A 13,327-nucleotide genomic window follows, 5' to 3' on the forward strand; every position below is an offset into this window, starting at 1 on the left:
TATTTTACAGTGCTTTAAACAAGCCATTCTTAGCTGCTGCAAAACTGAGTGTCCCTGGGCTCTGCTCCGAGCAGAGGGAGGTGGCAGGGGGGTCCTGCCACCCCCTGTTCCTGTGACCACCCGCTTTGAGGCAGGACCACTGGCCAGACACCAGGGTGGCCTCTGCCGGCTCCTCTTGGCTTCCCCCCTGCCCTGGCCAGGGTGGTCTGGCTGGCGAGCAGGGGGCAGGCAGAGCCCCCGGCGGGCTGTGGGCCTGGTGTGACCCGTGCCCTCCCCCCACAGGCCGCTTGGACCCTGCCAGCAGCTGCAGCCGCTCCCTGGCCAGGTAGGTGCCTCGGGGTTGGGGGCTCCCCGGCCTCCCTGCCTGCTGGAGCTCACGGTTCTCTCCCTGCCCCCAGCCGGGCCGTGCAGCGCAGCCTGGCCATCGTGCGGCAGGCGCGGCAGCGGCGGCGGCGGCGGCAGGAGGAGTACTGCATGTACTACAACCGCTTTGGCCGGTGCAACCGCGGCGAACGCTGCCCCTACGTGCACGACCCCGAGAAGGTGGCCGTGTGCACCAGGTGCGCCCCCACCCCCAGGTGGGTGTGTGGGGGGGCCAGGGCCGCCCTGGGCTCCTGCCCCCCTCAGACCCGCCCTATGTGCGCAGGTTTGTCCGGGGCACCTGCAAGAAGACAGACGGAACCTGCCCCTTCTCCCACCACGTCTCCAAGGAGAAGGTGAGCGTCCCCGCGCCCAGGCTGGAGCGGCCCCAAGGCTCCACCCCTCCACCCTGCTAGGCCCACCTGGGCCCCTCTCCCATCCCCCACATGCCCAGTGCCCCCCCGCCCCCCCCCCCCCGCCCATGCACCAGTGGGGGCCCGGGATTGGGAGAGGGAGGCGCACAGCTGGGCCGGCCCCCCATTGCGGGCAGCTGAGGTCAGGGGTCCAGGCTGGCTGCGGGTGTCCTGCTGGCCCCAAGGGGGGGGTCGCTGCGGGCCCGGGGAGGCGCTGCTACTGCTACAGCTTTTCCCCTTGAGGAACTTGGGAAGAATCAGCATTTTTCTCCCTAATAGAGCTTCGAAACTCTGTTGTGAGCAATTTGGAAATTCACGTCGAATTTCGGGTTCATTAGCTCCGGCTTTGGAGCCGGCACAGGCTCTGAGCTGTCTGAGGCGGATGCCCCGCACCAGCGCCCTGAATTAATGTTATTGTTATTTGTGTGGACGTGCTGGGTGCAAACAAGGTTAATTGAAATGAGAATGCAGTTTCCTCTTGATAGCGGCGCTGACAGCTAGGAGGAGTTCCGTTTGGTGCAAGAGTTGGCGTTATTATCCCTTTTTATTAGCGCTAATTTGGGCCCTGTATCAAAACGCACATTAAGGGAATTGTCTGCAGCCGCAGCTCCACCAGCCCCAGGCCGGCCGCTCCCCTCTGCGCTGCAGTTAAAAGACAATTAAAAATAAACTCTCCTCGCTAAATCACCCTTTGTTTCTCTGCTTCCTCCCTCCTTCCCTCCTCGGCTACAGTCATACTACCCCACCCACCCCCGCCACCTTCTCCCAGAAAAGTGAAGCCCCTGTGTGTTCTCTGGAGACAGGAGAGCGCCAGTGGGTGCAGTGGGCACCACATGGACAGGGCAGGCAGGGCTGACAGCGCAGGGAGGGCCCGGGAGAGGCAGGCGGCGTGAGACCCACAGGGCCGCAGCTGTGTGAGCTCCTGGCAGGTTCCCCCCCCCAGGAAGCTGGCCTGCAGGGGGCAGGCCTCACCCCAAGGGCCCCAGCTGCAGAGGTTGGTGTGGGTGGGAGACACACACACCCTTGCCTCTCCACCTCCACTGGCTCTCAGGCCTCGCTTCCCCCTGCAGGGCGCAGCAGACTGCCAGCCTGTGTCCCCCACCAGGTCTCCCCTGAGCCGGCCTGCCCTCTGCCAGGCCCCTGTGGTGCCCACCCACAGTCAGTGCCAGCAGAGCCCCTGCAAGGGCTGCTCCGAGTCAGGCCTCCAGCTCACGGACGCTGCGGTGCCCACGCATCGGGCAGCTGGGAAGCCTGCTGGCTGTCAGGCCCTGTAGGCCGCCACCCCGCTGGGGCACCCGCATACTGCCCCCTTCTCCCCTGCTCTGCTCTTCTTGGTGCCAGCGCCTCCAGGCCCGCCCTGCAGCCCAGACCAGGCAGGCTCGGGGCAGGCGGCGGATGTGGGGACAGCACATTTGGGCCTGAGCTGTCCCGCTGGCCGGGTCCCCGTCTCTGTCCTCACGTGACCGCAGGCCCGGGCGGCGTCGCCCCCGGAGAGGCTGGGGGTCTCCCTTTGGGGTGTGGCTCACGCCTGGTGATGGAGCCTTGGGTGGGCCCCTGGGGTCCTGGTGCCCCTGCCTGTGAGGTGGGGCGAGGAGGGAGGCAGGGGGCTGCCCTGGGCCTCACTGCCTCCCGCCCCGCAGATGCCTGTCTGCTCCTATTTCCTGAAGGGCATCTGCAGCCACAGCAGCTGCCCCTACAGCCACGTGTACGTGTCCCGCAAGGCGGAGGTCTGCACCGACTTCCTGAAAGGCTACTGCCCTCTGGGCGCCAAGGTAAGGCGCATGAGGCGGAGGGGCACTGGGGGTGAGGAGCTGGCCCGGGGGTCAGGCCCACCCTGCTTCGCGAGCCTGTCCTCCCCACCTGCCCATCGACAGCTGACAGCTGAGAAGCACGCCCGCTTCTCCCCCGCTCCTCCAGGGAAGGCCCCACCCACCCTGTGGGCCTGGGTGGGGCCCCTGGGCAGCGGGTCCCAGGGCCCTGGAGGGAGCCTCCTCACCCGCCCAGGGGCCTCAGCAAGGCCCACTGCCTCCTTGTCCAAAGATGCTGTGAGTGACCACCCTGCCTCGGGGCCTGTGGGCTGCCCTAGGGGGCAGGCCGGGCTCTGAGCCCGGGGATCGCGTGTCTCTGCAGTCCAGCTCCTTATTCCGGGCTGGGCTTCACCCTGTGGGGAGCACGGTGGGAGCATAGCCGCTCCCCTGCCTGCCTGTGCACAGCCCTCGGGGCCCCCCTGCGGAGGCCCCTCCTGCAGAGGTAGGGCCTGGCTGGTGGCTCCAGAGCAGCCCAGGTGGGGTGAGGTGGAGGCACAGGATCCCCACAGAGGCTGTGGGTGATTATTGTAAAAGATTCCAATGTAAATGAAAATATCAAGGCGATATTTAAGTTCTGCTTCTATTAGTGGAAGTGCTTACTGCGTGCGTTTCAGCGTGTGGGCGCTGCGTGCCTGCCACATGATGGATAGCGGCTTGTAATTATAGATGGGAAAAGCGCTGAGCAGGCCAGATCCAGTGGGGGCGGAGGCAGCAGCCTGGGCTGGCAAGGGTTAATTTTATTCTCTAAATAATATAAAAAGTGCTGAGTCGTCACCTTGCTTCTGAAGTGGAAGTCCTCAGATGGGCCCCAGAGAGTTTATAATATTCCACTGAATCGAGTGAAATTGTTAACCTTGCTTCATAAAGCGCTTGCTTGTTAAAGACACACGTCCCCTTTCCTTGTGAATAATTTAAGCTGGAGTAGACGCATGTCCTTCACCTTTTCAGGGCCACGTGCTGCTCCTGGGTCTGGGGCTCCCTGGTCAGCCTCTCCCATCTCCTCAGTTTGTCCCTCTGGACTCTCAGGACACTTGGGGACACGGCCAGCCCCCCGTGACCCACTGAAGGTCACAGCGGCCGCCTCACGCTTGCTCCGCCACTCCTGGTGCTGGTGCTGGGCTCCCCTGATGGCTTGCTATCGAATCCGCGCGTGTTGGGGGAGACACCGAGGGCGGGTGTTCCAGTGCGGCCCTCCGCCCTGGCCAGACTGCTCTGGCATCTGTGGCGCTGTGGCTCGGCACGCCCACCAGACTCATGCTGCTCACACATCCCCAGGGTGCTTTCTGGCCAGAGGTCCAGCCCTGCCTGGGCCTGGAGCACTGCGCCTCCAGCCCCTCCTGGCGCAGAGCAGACCCGAGCGTGGGTATCATCCGCAGCCACCTCTGTATCAACAGCGACTCCCTGGCCCTCGTGGTCCCTGGCCCGCTCTCCATGACTTCCTTATCTCTCTGTCCCCCGCCTGTCAGCGGCCCACCCCCGCCACCTCCTGCCCTGCAGAAGCTCCTTGTCCTCTGGACATCTTTCTTGGAAATCACAGTGTCTCCGTGTCAGTTCAATTCAGTCGCTGAATCGTGTCTGACTCTTTGCAACCCCGTGGAATGCAGCATGACATGCTTCCCTGTTCATCACCAACTCCTGGGGCTTACTCAAACTCATGTCCATCGAGTCAGTGATGCCATCCAACCATCTCATCCTCTGTTGTCCCCTTCTCCCCCAGGCCTTCGATTTTTCCCAGCATCAGAGTCTTTTCTAATCTTCACAGCTTTACTGAGATAGAATTCATATCCTGTACAAATCACCCATTTAAGTGCACAGTACTATGCGTTTTGGTGTATTACATTTTAAATTCTTTAATTTTAGCAGAATTTGCCATTTTTAAGTGTATAGTTCAGTGGTATTAATTACACTGACAATATTATACAACCGCCACTATCTGTTTCTAAAACTTTTTCATTGCCCCATACAGAATCTCTAAACAGTTGGCAATGACTCCCTATTCCCCACCCCCCCGCCCACCTCCTGGCAGCCACAAATCAACATTTTGTCTCCATGAATGTGCCTATTCTAGGTATTTAACATAGGTGGAATCTTACAGCTATTTGCCCAGATCTTTTTTGTATCAGTTGAGATGATCATGTGGGTTCTTTTCCCTTCATTCTATTAAGCTAGTCAATCAGACATACTAACCACATCGATCAATTACAAGTATATTGATTGATTTTTGGATGTTGAACCATCTTTGCATTCTGAGAATAAATCCCACTGGATCATAGTCTATAATCTTTTTAATATGCCACTAGTCCAGGTTTGTAGTATTTTGTTGAGGATTTTGACATCTGTATCCATAATAATATTGATCTGTAATCTCCTTTTCTTGTATCTCTGTATGCTTTTGGAACCAAGATAAGGCTAACCTTATGGATTGTTTTGGCTGTTGTATGTTAGGAAGTATCCTCTCATCTTCTTTGTTTCTGGAGGAATTTGAAAAAAAGAGGTGTTAATTCTTTACATGTTTAGTAGGATTCACCTGTTGAAACCATCTATCTTGGGCTTTTCTTGATTGGGAGGTTTTATGATGACCTGATTCAGTCTCTGTACTATACAGCTGACCCTTGAATACCACCCCACTCCCAACACAGTAAAAAATCTGCCTGTAACTTTGCAATCCACCCACCACATACACTGTTCCCATACCAGCAGCTCTTGGTATACAGTCAGTTCCTATTGCAACCTGGCTTCTTGGCTGTTACACTAGTCTAGGTCTTATTTAAACAGTCCCAGGTTGTTGTTCAGTTGTTCAGTCACTCAGTCGTGACTGACTCTTTGTGACCCCATGGACTACAGCACGCCAGGCTTCCTTGTCCATCACTATCTCCTGGAGATTGTTCAAATTGATGTGCGTTGAGTCAGTGATGCCGTCCAACCAACTCATCCTCTGTCACCTCCTTCTCCTCCTGCCTTCCATCTTTCCCAGCATCAGGGCCTTTTCCAGTGAGTCGGCTCTTGGCATCAGGTGGCCTAAGTACTGGAACTTCAGTTTCAACATGAGTCCTTCAATGAATATTCAGGCTTGATGTCCTTAATTATTGATTGGTTTGATTGCCCTGCAGTCCAAGGGACTCTCAAGAGTCTTTTCCAGCACCACAGTTCAAAAGCATCAGTTCTTCAGTACTCAGCCTTGTGGTCCAACTCTCACATCCATACATGACTCCTGGAAAAACCACGGCTTTGACTACAGGGATCTTTGTCGGTTATTTGAGCTTTGGGATAAGTCATAACAAGGAAGCAGATTCCTTCACTTTTTTCTTCCTTGTGGCTATTTTAGCTGTTCTTGCCCCTTTATCCTTCCAGAAATGTATTTTAAATTCCAGGTAAGGTTTTTAGAGTTGGAATTTGGATTCAGGTTGTCTTGAATCTGTGCCTTAGTTTGGTGAGAACTGGTCTCACCCACCGGTCTCTACAGTGAGTCTCCTGTGTATGATCAAGGCGCTGTCTCTAGTGACACAGACTCTCCTTTGATGTCGTTTGATAAAATTCTTGCTTGTCTTACCTCTGTTAAGTTTATTTCTCTCACACTTATTATAAAGAGCTTGTTTTTAAATGTTATTTTCTTACTGTTCATTGGTTATGGACATACGATTTTTAATATTGATTTTGTCTTGCTAAATTATATTAGTAATTATAGTAATTCATCCATGAGACTTAGTCTTTTGGGTTTTTCTACATAAACAATCATATCTTTTGCAAATAATGACCGTATTTTCTTCCTTTGAGTTTAAATGCCTTTTCTTTTTCTGCCCTGCCTATAAGCCCAGTGAGATAGTAACTCATGGCCGTGGGCTTCCAGCTGCACCCCTTGGTGAGTGATGATGATGATTTCTTGAAGGTTCTATATTAAGCTAAGAAAGCTCCCTTCTTCGCTAATCTGCTAAACTTTGAGTTGATTCTGACTTTCATGACACTCTTGTTTCTTGCCTCTCGAGGTGACCACGTAGTTCCTTTCTCTTAGGTTGCTAATGTGCTGATTTCTATTCCCTGATTTTCTAATGTTAAACTAACCTTGCATTCCTGAGATAAACTCAGCTTGGTCTTAACATGGTCTTTTTACACATTTCAGGACTCATTTTTTACACATTCCAGTTTATTTATGATTTGTGTAGAACGTGAATCATTGTTCATGCAGTTGGCCTAAAGGTTGTTTGATCATCTCGCTGCGGTCAGGTTCCAGTTTTAAGACCCCTTTGGCTGGGTAGACTGAGCTGAGTGTTCTCTGCTGTCCTCTTCTGTGGGCTGGTTCATGAGAGGTTGGGTAGCGCATTCTTGAATATCTGGTAGAACCACCATGAAACCTTGGGCTGGCGCTTGCCTTATTTTTTTAACTACTGATTCAATTCCTTTATGGTCATAGGAATATTCATTCAGATTTAATGTCAGATTTTGGCAGGTTTTCTAGAATTTGTAGATTTTGTCTGTGTTTTCAAATTTATTGGCATAAAATTTGTTCATTGTATCACCTTCTGCAGCGCCAGCAGTCAACGGCACTTTTGTCATTCCTAATATTGTTTATATGTTCCTTTTCCCCATATGTGCTTCTCTCTGCTTTCTCTATTTTCCTGTTTCCTCTGACTCTGAGGTGTTTCCTCTTTGCTAATGTAAGGCTCTGAGGCTGAGGGCTTTGCTCCGAGCACTCCTTTAGCTCCATCGACTTTGATGAGCTGTTTTAGTGTTGTCATTTGGTTTTAAATATCACCTAACTTCTGTTGCTTCTTGACTGACTGACGCATTATTTAGCAGTGACTTTATTTCCTGCCTTCCCTAGTAGCTCAGATGGTAAAGCATCTGCCTGCAATGCAGGAGACCCGGGTTCGATCCCTGAGTCGGGAAGGTACCCTGGAGAAGGAAAAGGCAATCCACTCCAGTATTCTTGCCTGGGGAATTCCATGAACAGAGGAGCCTGGCAGTCTATAATCCCAGGAATTTTCCTTACTTCCAGCTCTGCGGGGCGCGTGGGGCAGGGGCAGGGGTGTTGGGTTTGCTTTTTCAATGGCAACCTTGCTTTAAGGATGGCAAGGGGCTCTGAGGTCTGAGACCAGCCCTGCGCCCAGTAGATTTTCCTCCATCATTTCACCTGCTCAGTAGTTCTTGGATGGTTTCAGAAAGTTCTTTACATTTGAGCCTAGATTGTGTTGTTCTGGGAGGATGGTCAGTTCAGACCAGCCATCTCTAGTCCCACAGTCAACCGGATGTGAACTGCATTTGGGATTTCACAGTTTCTAGTGCCACCATAGGAAAGTGAGACAGAAACAGCTGGAATGCGTGTGCGTGACCCAGTAGCTCACAGGTGTCACCGTGCAGTCAGGGAGGAGACCGAGGTGCTGCCTTTCCCCGGGCCCCTCTGTGCTGGGTCCCGCCTCCCGTGTGTTGCTCCTGCTCAGCCAGCTGGGCTCAGGGCAGCGGCGGGGCTCATGGCCACCACAGGGCGGCACAGAGACAGCACCCCCCAGCCACCTCTCTGCACCCAGCCCAGCGTGGGCTCTCAGCCCAGAGGCCCTGCCCATCCCTCTGCCTGCCCAGGAGACCCCGCTGCAGCATGTCCCCCTGAGGGGACCACTGGGATTCAGGGCAGAGGGCCGTTGACTCTGGGGCTGGGGGAGCAGGCACTGGGGGGCAGGGCTGGGGCTGCCCAGCACAGGGAGGGGTAGCCGTCTGGGTGCAGGGGTGCTACCTGCCTGTCTTCACACCAACCCCAGCACCAGTGTGAAGGGCCTCTAGTTCCTGGGTGGCAGCCAAGGGCCAGGTGTGGGGACAAGAATGGGGTCAGTGCCCAGATCCTGCTCACAGAATGGGCACAGGCTCCGTGGGGTCCTCGGCCAGCCTTGTCCTGAGTGCTGGGAGCCAGGCCAACATCTGGGGCTCTGAGGACACGTGCCCAGTGGGGGTGACGGGTCCAGAAGGAAGTGGTCTCAAGGCTGTTGCCATGACACTTCCAGTGGCTGTGCCAGGGGGCACCCTCAGGCACCAGAGCTGGTTTTAAACTTGACTCTGGGTGTTCTTGCCTGGAGATCCCATGGACAGAGGAGCCTGGTGGGCTACAGTCCATGGGGTCGCACAGAGTCGGACATGATGGAGCTGACTGGGTGTACACGAGTGGCTTTGGGGCTCTGCTTGCAGGGGTTTCCATCTGGGTCTCTTTCTAGCACGTCACTTGTCACCTGGTCAGCATGAGGGTGGCTTCCTCCTCCTGGGTGGTGCACACTGAGCCAGCTATTAGGAGTTGGAGAATAGGCCCTCTCCTCTAGGAGGACCAGGCAAGAAGCAGGCACATGGCAGGGCTGCAGTTCCTGCCTGGGGGCGGAGGGGCCATGGAGAGGCAGGCCTTGGGTCCAGGCTCTCTGCTCCCTGTGGGCCTGGTGGGCAGAGCTGAGGCCACTTGTTGCTCCAGCCTGCCTGACACTGCAGCTTCCATGGGGTGCCCCCCACCCTGGTCCTCTGCCAGGACAGGTGGGCTGCAGTCAGGAGGAGGAGGTAGCTCCCTGGGAATCCCCACCCCAGCCTCAGTCCAGGCCCAGGGCCAGGCTGGGTGGTGCTGGTACAACCAGGGAAGTGCCCTTGACCCTCAAACTGACCCTACCCATAGGGGTGAGCGCCCTGGGGTCTCTCTGGCCTGAGGACCTCAGACCCCCAACAGGAACCCTGGGCAGAGCAGGCAGGGCCCCCCACTTGGTGCCGAGGTCTCCACCGGCTCGCCCAGCCATGCCCCTTCTTCTGCAGTGCAAGAAGAAGCACACGCTGCTGTGCCCCGACTTCTCCCGCAGGGGCGTGTGCCCCCGTGGTGCCCAGTGCCAGCTGCTCCACCGCAACCCGAAGCGCCTGGGCCGGCGAGCAGCCACCCCCACGGCCCCAGAGCCCAGCAACACGCCCCCCAGGAGCAGGGCTTCCACCAGCCATGGGCCCAGGTGACGGGGACTGTGGGTGTGGCATGTGTAAGCTTGGGGTGGGGGCAGGTGGGAGCCCTGCACCCCTGCCCAGCTCTGGGGGCTTCACACCCCCCAAAAAACCTCTGTCCAAAGTTGGTGAAGTGACCTCCAGAGGTGCCCTACTCCCGGTCCTCAGGCTGGATGAGCGGAGAGCATCCCTGACCCACCCCACTCCCCAGGGGCGGGGGAGGTCCTAAGCAATGCTCGTGGCTGGGCCCCACAGTGTGCTCCCCTGCCTGCGCGTGTGGGAGCCCGTGTGGACGGGGAAGGCTCCAGGAGGTGAGGACGGCGTCAGTGTGCAGCTGCTGGAGGCCCTGAAGTGTCGCCAGCCTGTCCTTGGGCCCACAGGCCCACCTTGAACCTGCGTGGCAATGCCTGATAGCTGCTGGGCAGGGATGGGTGAGGGGTGGACTGGCGGTATACAGGTGGTGGGCCAGCACCCTCTGGACCCCGCCTGCCCCACGCCGCCTGCCTCATACCCCGCTCCCCTCCCTTACCTGCAGGAAGCCCTCGGCTGCCCTGCGCCCGGCCAGACGGATGTCCAGCCCCACCAGCTCCAAGGTTGCTGGCTCGACCTCGCCCCCCTCCTCTCCACAGGTGTTAGCTGCGGCCCCCCCCTCCCCCTCCTCCCCTTCCTCCTCTCCCTCCTCTTCCCCCTCCCCCTCCTGCTCCTGCTCCTCTCCCTGCCCCTCCTCCGCGTCCCTGTCCTTGGAGCCAGAGGAGCTGTGTCTGCAGGCGGCTGCGGTCTCAGCGGGAGCTGGCTCCGGAGGCCTCTCCAAGCTGCCCTCCTTCATCGCTCTGCAGTCCTCGCCCAGCTCTGGAGGCCAGCCCAGGGCCCGGGCCCCCAGGAGCGCCTCCTCCAAGGACTCAGGTAGGCAGCCCAGCTCTGGCTGCACGCACCTCGGGCCCCTGGGTCAGCCTGGGGAGCCTGCAGTGCAGTCTCTGGCGCGGCAGGTGTGCGCCTGCAGGCCCACAGGGCGGGCATGAGGTGCGGGCACAGAGCACCGCTCACAGACCGCCCAGCCGAGGGCTGATTTAATTAGAAAGCACCCATTTCTGTTAATTTGTTCTGGAAGATCACCGCACACTCCTGGAGAGAACAGATGTTTCCTCTCCCCCGATGAACATTTGGGGCTTGGTAAATGGCTCCACTCAGCCTTGTTTAGGAGAGAAAAGAGGATTTTATGGCTGCAAACGACCCTTTCTGTAAACATTTTACAGCTCTCTGCGCGTTTGAGTGACGATAAACCCCACGCAGCTCGGCGGGCTGCAAATTTGCGACCATACGGCTATCATTTTATTGTCATATTTCACGGTCGTAACGTTAATGGGAGATGCTTGCCGCAGCCTCCTCTCCCAGCTCTGCTGAGCGAGCTCGCACGCTGCCTGCTCAGCCCCCGAGCCAGGGGCGCCAAGCTGCGGCCAGGCCCTCCGTGGGCAAGACGCCCTGAGGACGGGAGGAAGGAGCAGATAGCCCCAAGACACCAGCGTTTTAATTTTCATTTTTTAATTACAATGAGAAACCCTGCAACCAGCCCTAGAGTCAGAGGAAGCAGGGGCGAGGGAGGGGTGACTTGTTGACCTCCACAGTCGGAGCCCAGCAACTGTCCTTCCCTGCTCAGGCCTTGCTGGCTTCCTGGGAGCCTGAGGGGCCCGGGGCTCTGGCTGGCTGAGCAGGTGACTGGGGTCCTTGGCCTTGCAGTGGGGTCCCAGGAGTTGTCATGAGCTTGCAGGGGGCACGTAGACAGTGCCGGCCTGTGGGCAGCTGGTTTGCCGGCCTATGAGGCCGCCAGGAGTGTCCTCGGTCGGGAGAGGCACGGGGGTGCCCAGTGGGCATGGGGCCCAGGGCGGCAGCCTGCTCGGCCCTGGGAAGCCTCTCCCACCCCATTCCTACAGCCCCAGCCGGTCCCCGGGGCCTCGGGGCCCCCAGCAGCTGCTCGCACACACCCAGGCTTTCCGTGTGGAAGGCGCCGTCTGGCAGCACCAGACACCCGTCCCCGTGTGAGCCCGAGCGGTGTGTGCGAGCCGCGGGCACCTGGTGCTCAGGGCTCAGCTGCAGGCTCCGGGGCTCCCGCGGGGCTGCCCACTGCTCAGAGCCATGCTTGAACCTGCTCCACGTGGGACCTCGGGCCATTGGGTGGTATCCCAGCCCCCTTCCAGTTTCGAGCAACCCCTGAGCCAGAGGTCTTGAGGGGGGCCTCCTGTGCCTGACCTTTGGCCTTCTTGGAACAGGAAAGTCGCTGCACATCAAGCCGCGTCTGTGAGGGCCCAGGGGGCCAGCCCGCGCCTACCTCAGCCCCGTCCCGAGAGGAAGGAGGCTCCGCCCGCCACCGCCCCAGACGAGGGGCCGCCTGCCACGGAGCACCCCCAGGGGCGGCAGGGCTGTCCCCCTGCCTGCCTGGCTCTCAGCCCTGTGTGACCAGTTCCCACGCCTGGCCCCCCTCAGGCTGGGCCGCACCACTTCCCCACCCCTGGGCCTTCAGCCTTGCCCCGAGGGGTGCCCGACAGGGCTCCCCCACGCGACGCCTGCCCTGTCCTCCCGCAGGCCTCCTGCAGGAGAGACTGCCGGGCGGGCCTCCCTGGCAGGTACTTTGTGTTCAGCAATAAAGGTTCTGTCCTGTGTCTGCTTGGCTGTCCTGACCGTCACTGCTGCTGCCTGGCCTGCTGAGCACAGCGCAGGTGGACGCACAGGGCCCAGGGGTCCCAGAGCCTCCCCCGGGATGCCACTCCAGGGGGACCTAGAGGCCTGAGGTTGAGGGGAAGGTGAGGGGTACGCCCCAGAGCCTCTTGCAGGACCCCCTCACCGACCTGCCCACCTGGCCTGGCCTCTGGGTAGGGACGTGGGCCCCTTCCCTGCCGCCCTAGGGTGGCTCAGGGCTGAGGCCACCTGTCCCCCGTGGCCAGGCCAGTGTGCTTTGTGGCTGGGAGAGGCCCAGGCGGGCCCTGGGGACTGGAGGCAATAGGCTGGGGCCAGAGGGCCTCCCCCAAGCAGAACTCTCTTCCAGAGCCCCTCCCCCGGGGCCACTCGGGAAAGCAGCTGGGCCAGAGTAGGGCCAGGGGACAGGCCAGGACCACCAGACAGAGGGGACAGCTCATCGCCCCCTGAGCTGTCTCCAGTCCCAGGGCACCTGGGCAAGCAGGCTGATAGTGATGGCCTCAGCCCTGGGCCCTGACAGAATGCAGCCCCAGCTGCTAGCCCCCCCAACTGCCAAGGCCTGGAGCGGAGCCGGGCCACTCAGGGTATCTGCCCCTCACCCCCGGGCAAGTGAGGTGTGCTCCCCTCGAGCACGTGCTCCCCTCGAGCACCTGCTCGCAGCCTCGCTCCTAGGGTGCCCCTGCCCCGGCCTGCCTCCATCCCTGCCAGTCAGTCGGCTGCCACTGGGACCTGTGCCACAAACCACCCTGTAGGCGGGGCACCCTCAGGCTCCCCTGCCTGAAGCCCCACACGACTGCTGCAGTTGATCACAGGGGAGTTGGCTGCATAGCTGCTCATAGTCCCGCTGCTTCTTCTGGCCCTGGTGGGAAGAGCACTGTCCAGCACTGGCTGACAGGGGCAGCCCGGGCCTCTGCACACACTGCCTCCTTGAAGGTTCCTCTGACCGAAGAAGGCCCCTTAACCCTCCCTGGCTCAGGATGAGGCGAGGTCCCACAGATGACGAGAGCCAGGCGGAGCCATGGAGAGGGCCCCACCCGGCCTCAGCATGTAGTAGCCCACTGTCCAGCAGAGCAGGGCTCCCGGCCTCAGCGTACGGTGGCCCGCTGTCCAGCA

General features: G+C 58.8%; 1 protein-coding gene across 1 annotated transcript in view; it reads left to right on the top strand.

Annotated features, from left to right (window-relative positions):
- ZC3H3 (zinc finger CCCH-type containing 3) overlaps window positions 1-12,182 on the top strand; it is a 61,392-nt gene extending 49,210 nt beyond the window's left edge. The window contains exons 6-12 of the mRNA XM_040261626.1: window positions 283-325; window positions 399-560; window positions 647-716; window positions 2,414-2,545; window positions 9,353-9,537; window positions 10,062-10,429; window positions 11,791-12,182. Coding sequence (XP_040117560.1) covers window positions 283-325; window positions 399-560; window positions 647-716; window positions 2,414-2,545; window positions 9,353-9,537; window positions 10,062-10,429; window positions 11,791-11,822 — 992 coding nt within the window. The 3' untranslated portion in view covers window positions 11,823-12,182. The remainder of the gene's footprint in view (window positions 1-282; window positions 326-398; window positions 561-646; window positions 717-2,413; window positions 2,546-9,352; window positions 9,538-10,061; window positions 10,430-11,790) is intronic.
- Window positions 12,183-13,327: the final 1,145 nt, after the last annotated feature.

The sequence above is a fragment of the Oryx dammah genome, unplaced genomic scaffold, assembly GCF_014754425.2.
Source record: "Oryx dammah isolate SB20612 unplaced genomic scaffold, SCBI_Odam_1.1 HiC_scaffold_19, whole genome shotgun sequence".
NCBI lineage: Eukaryota > Metazoa > Chordata > Mammalia > Artiodactyla > Bovidae > Oryx > Oryx dammah.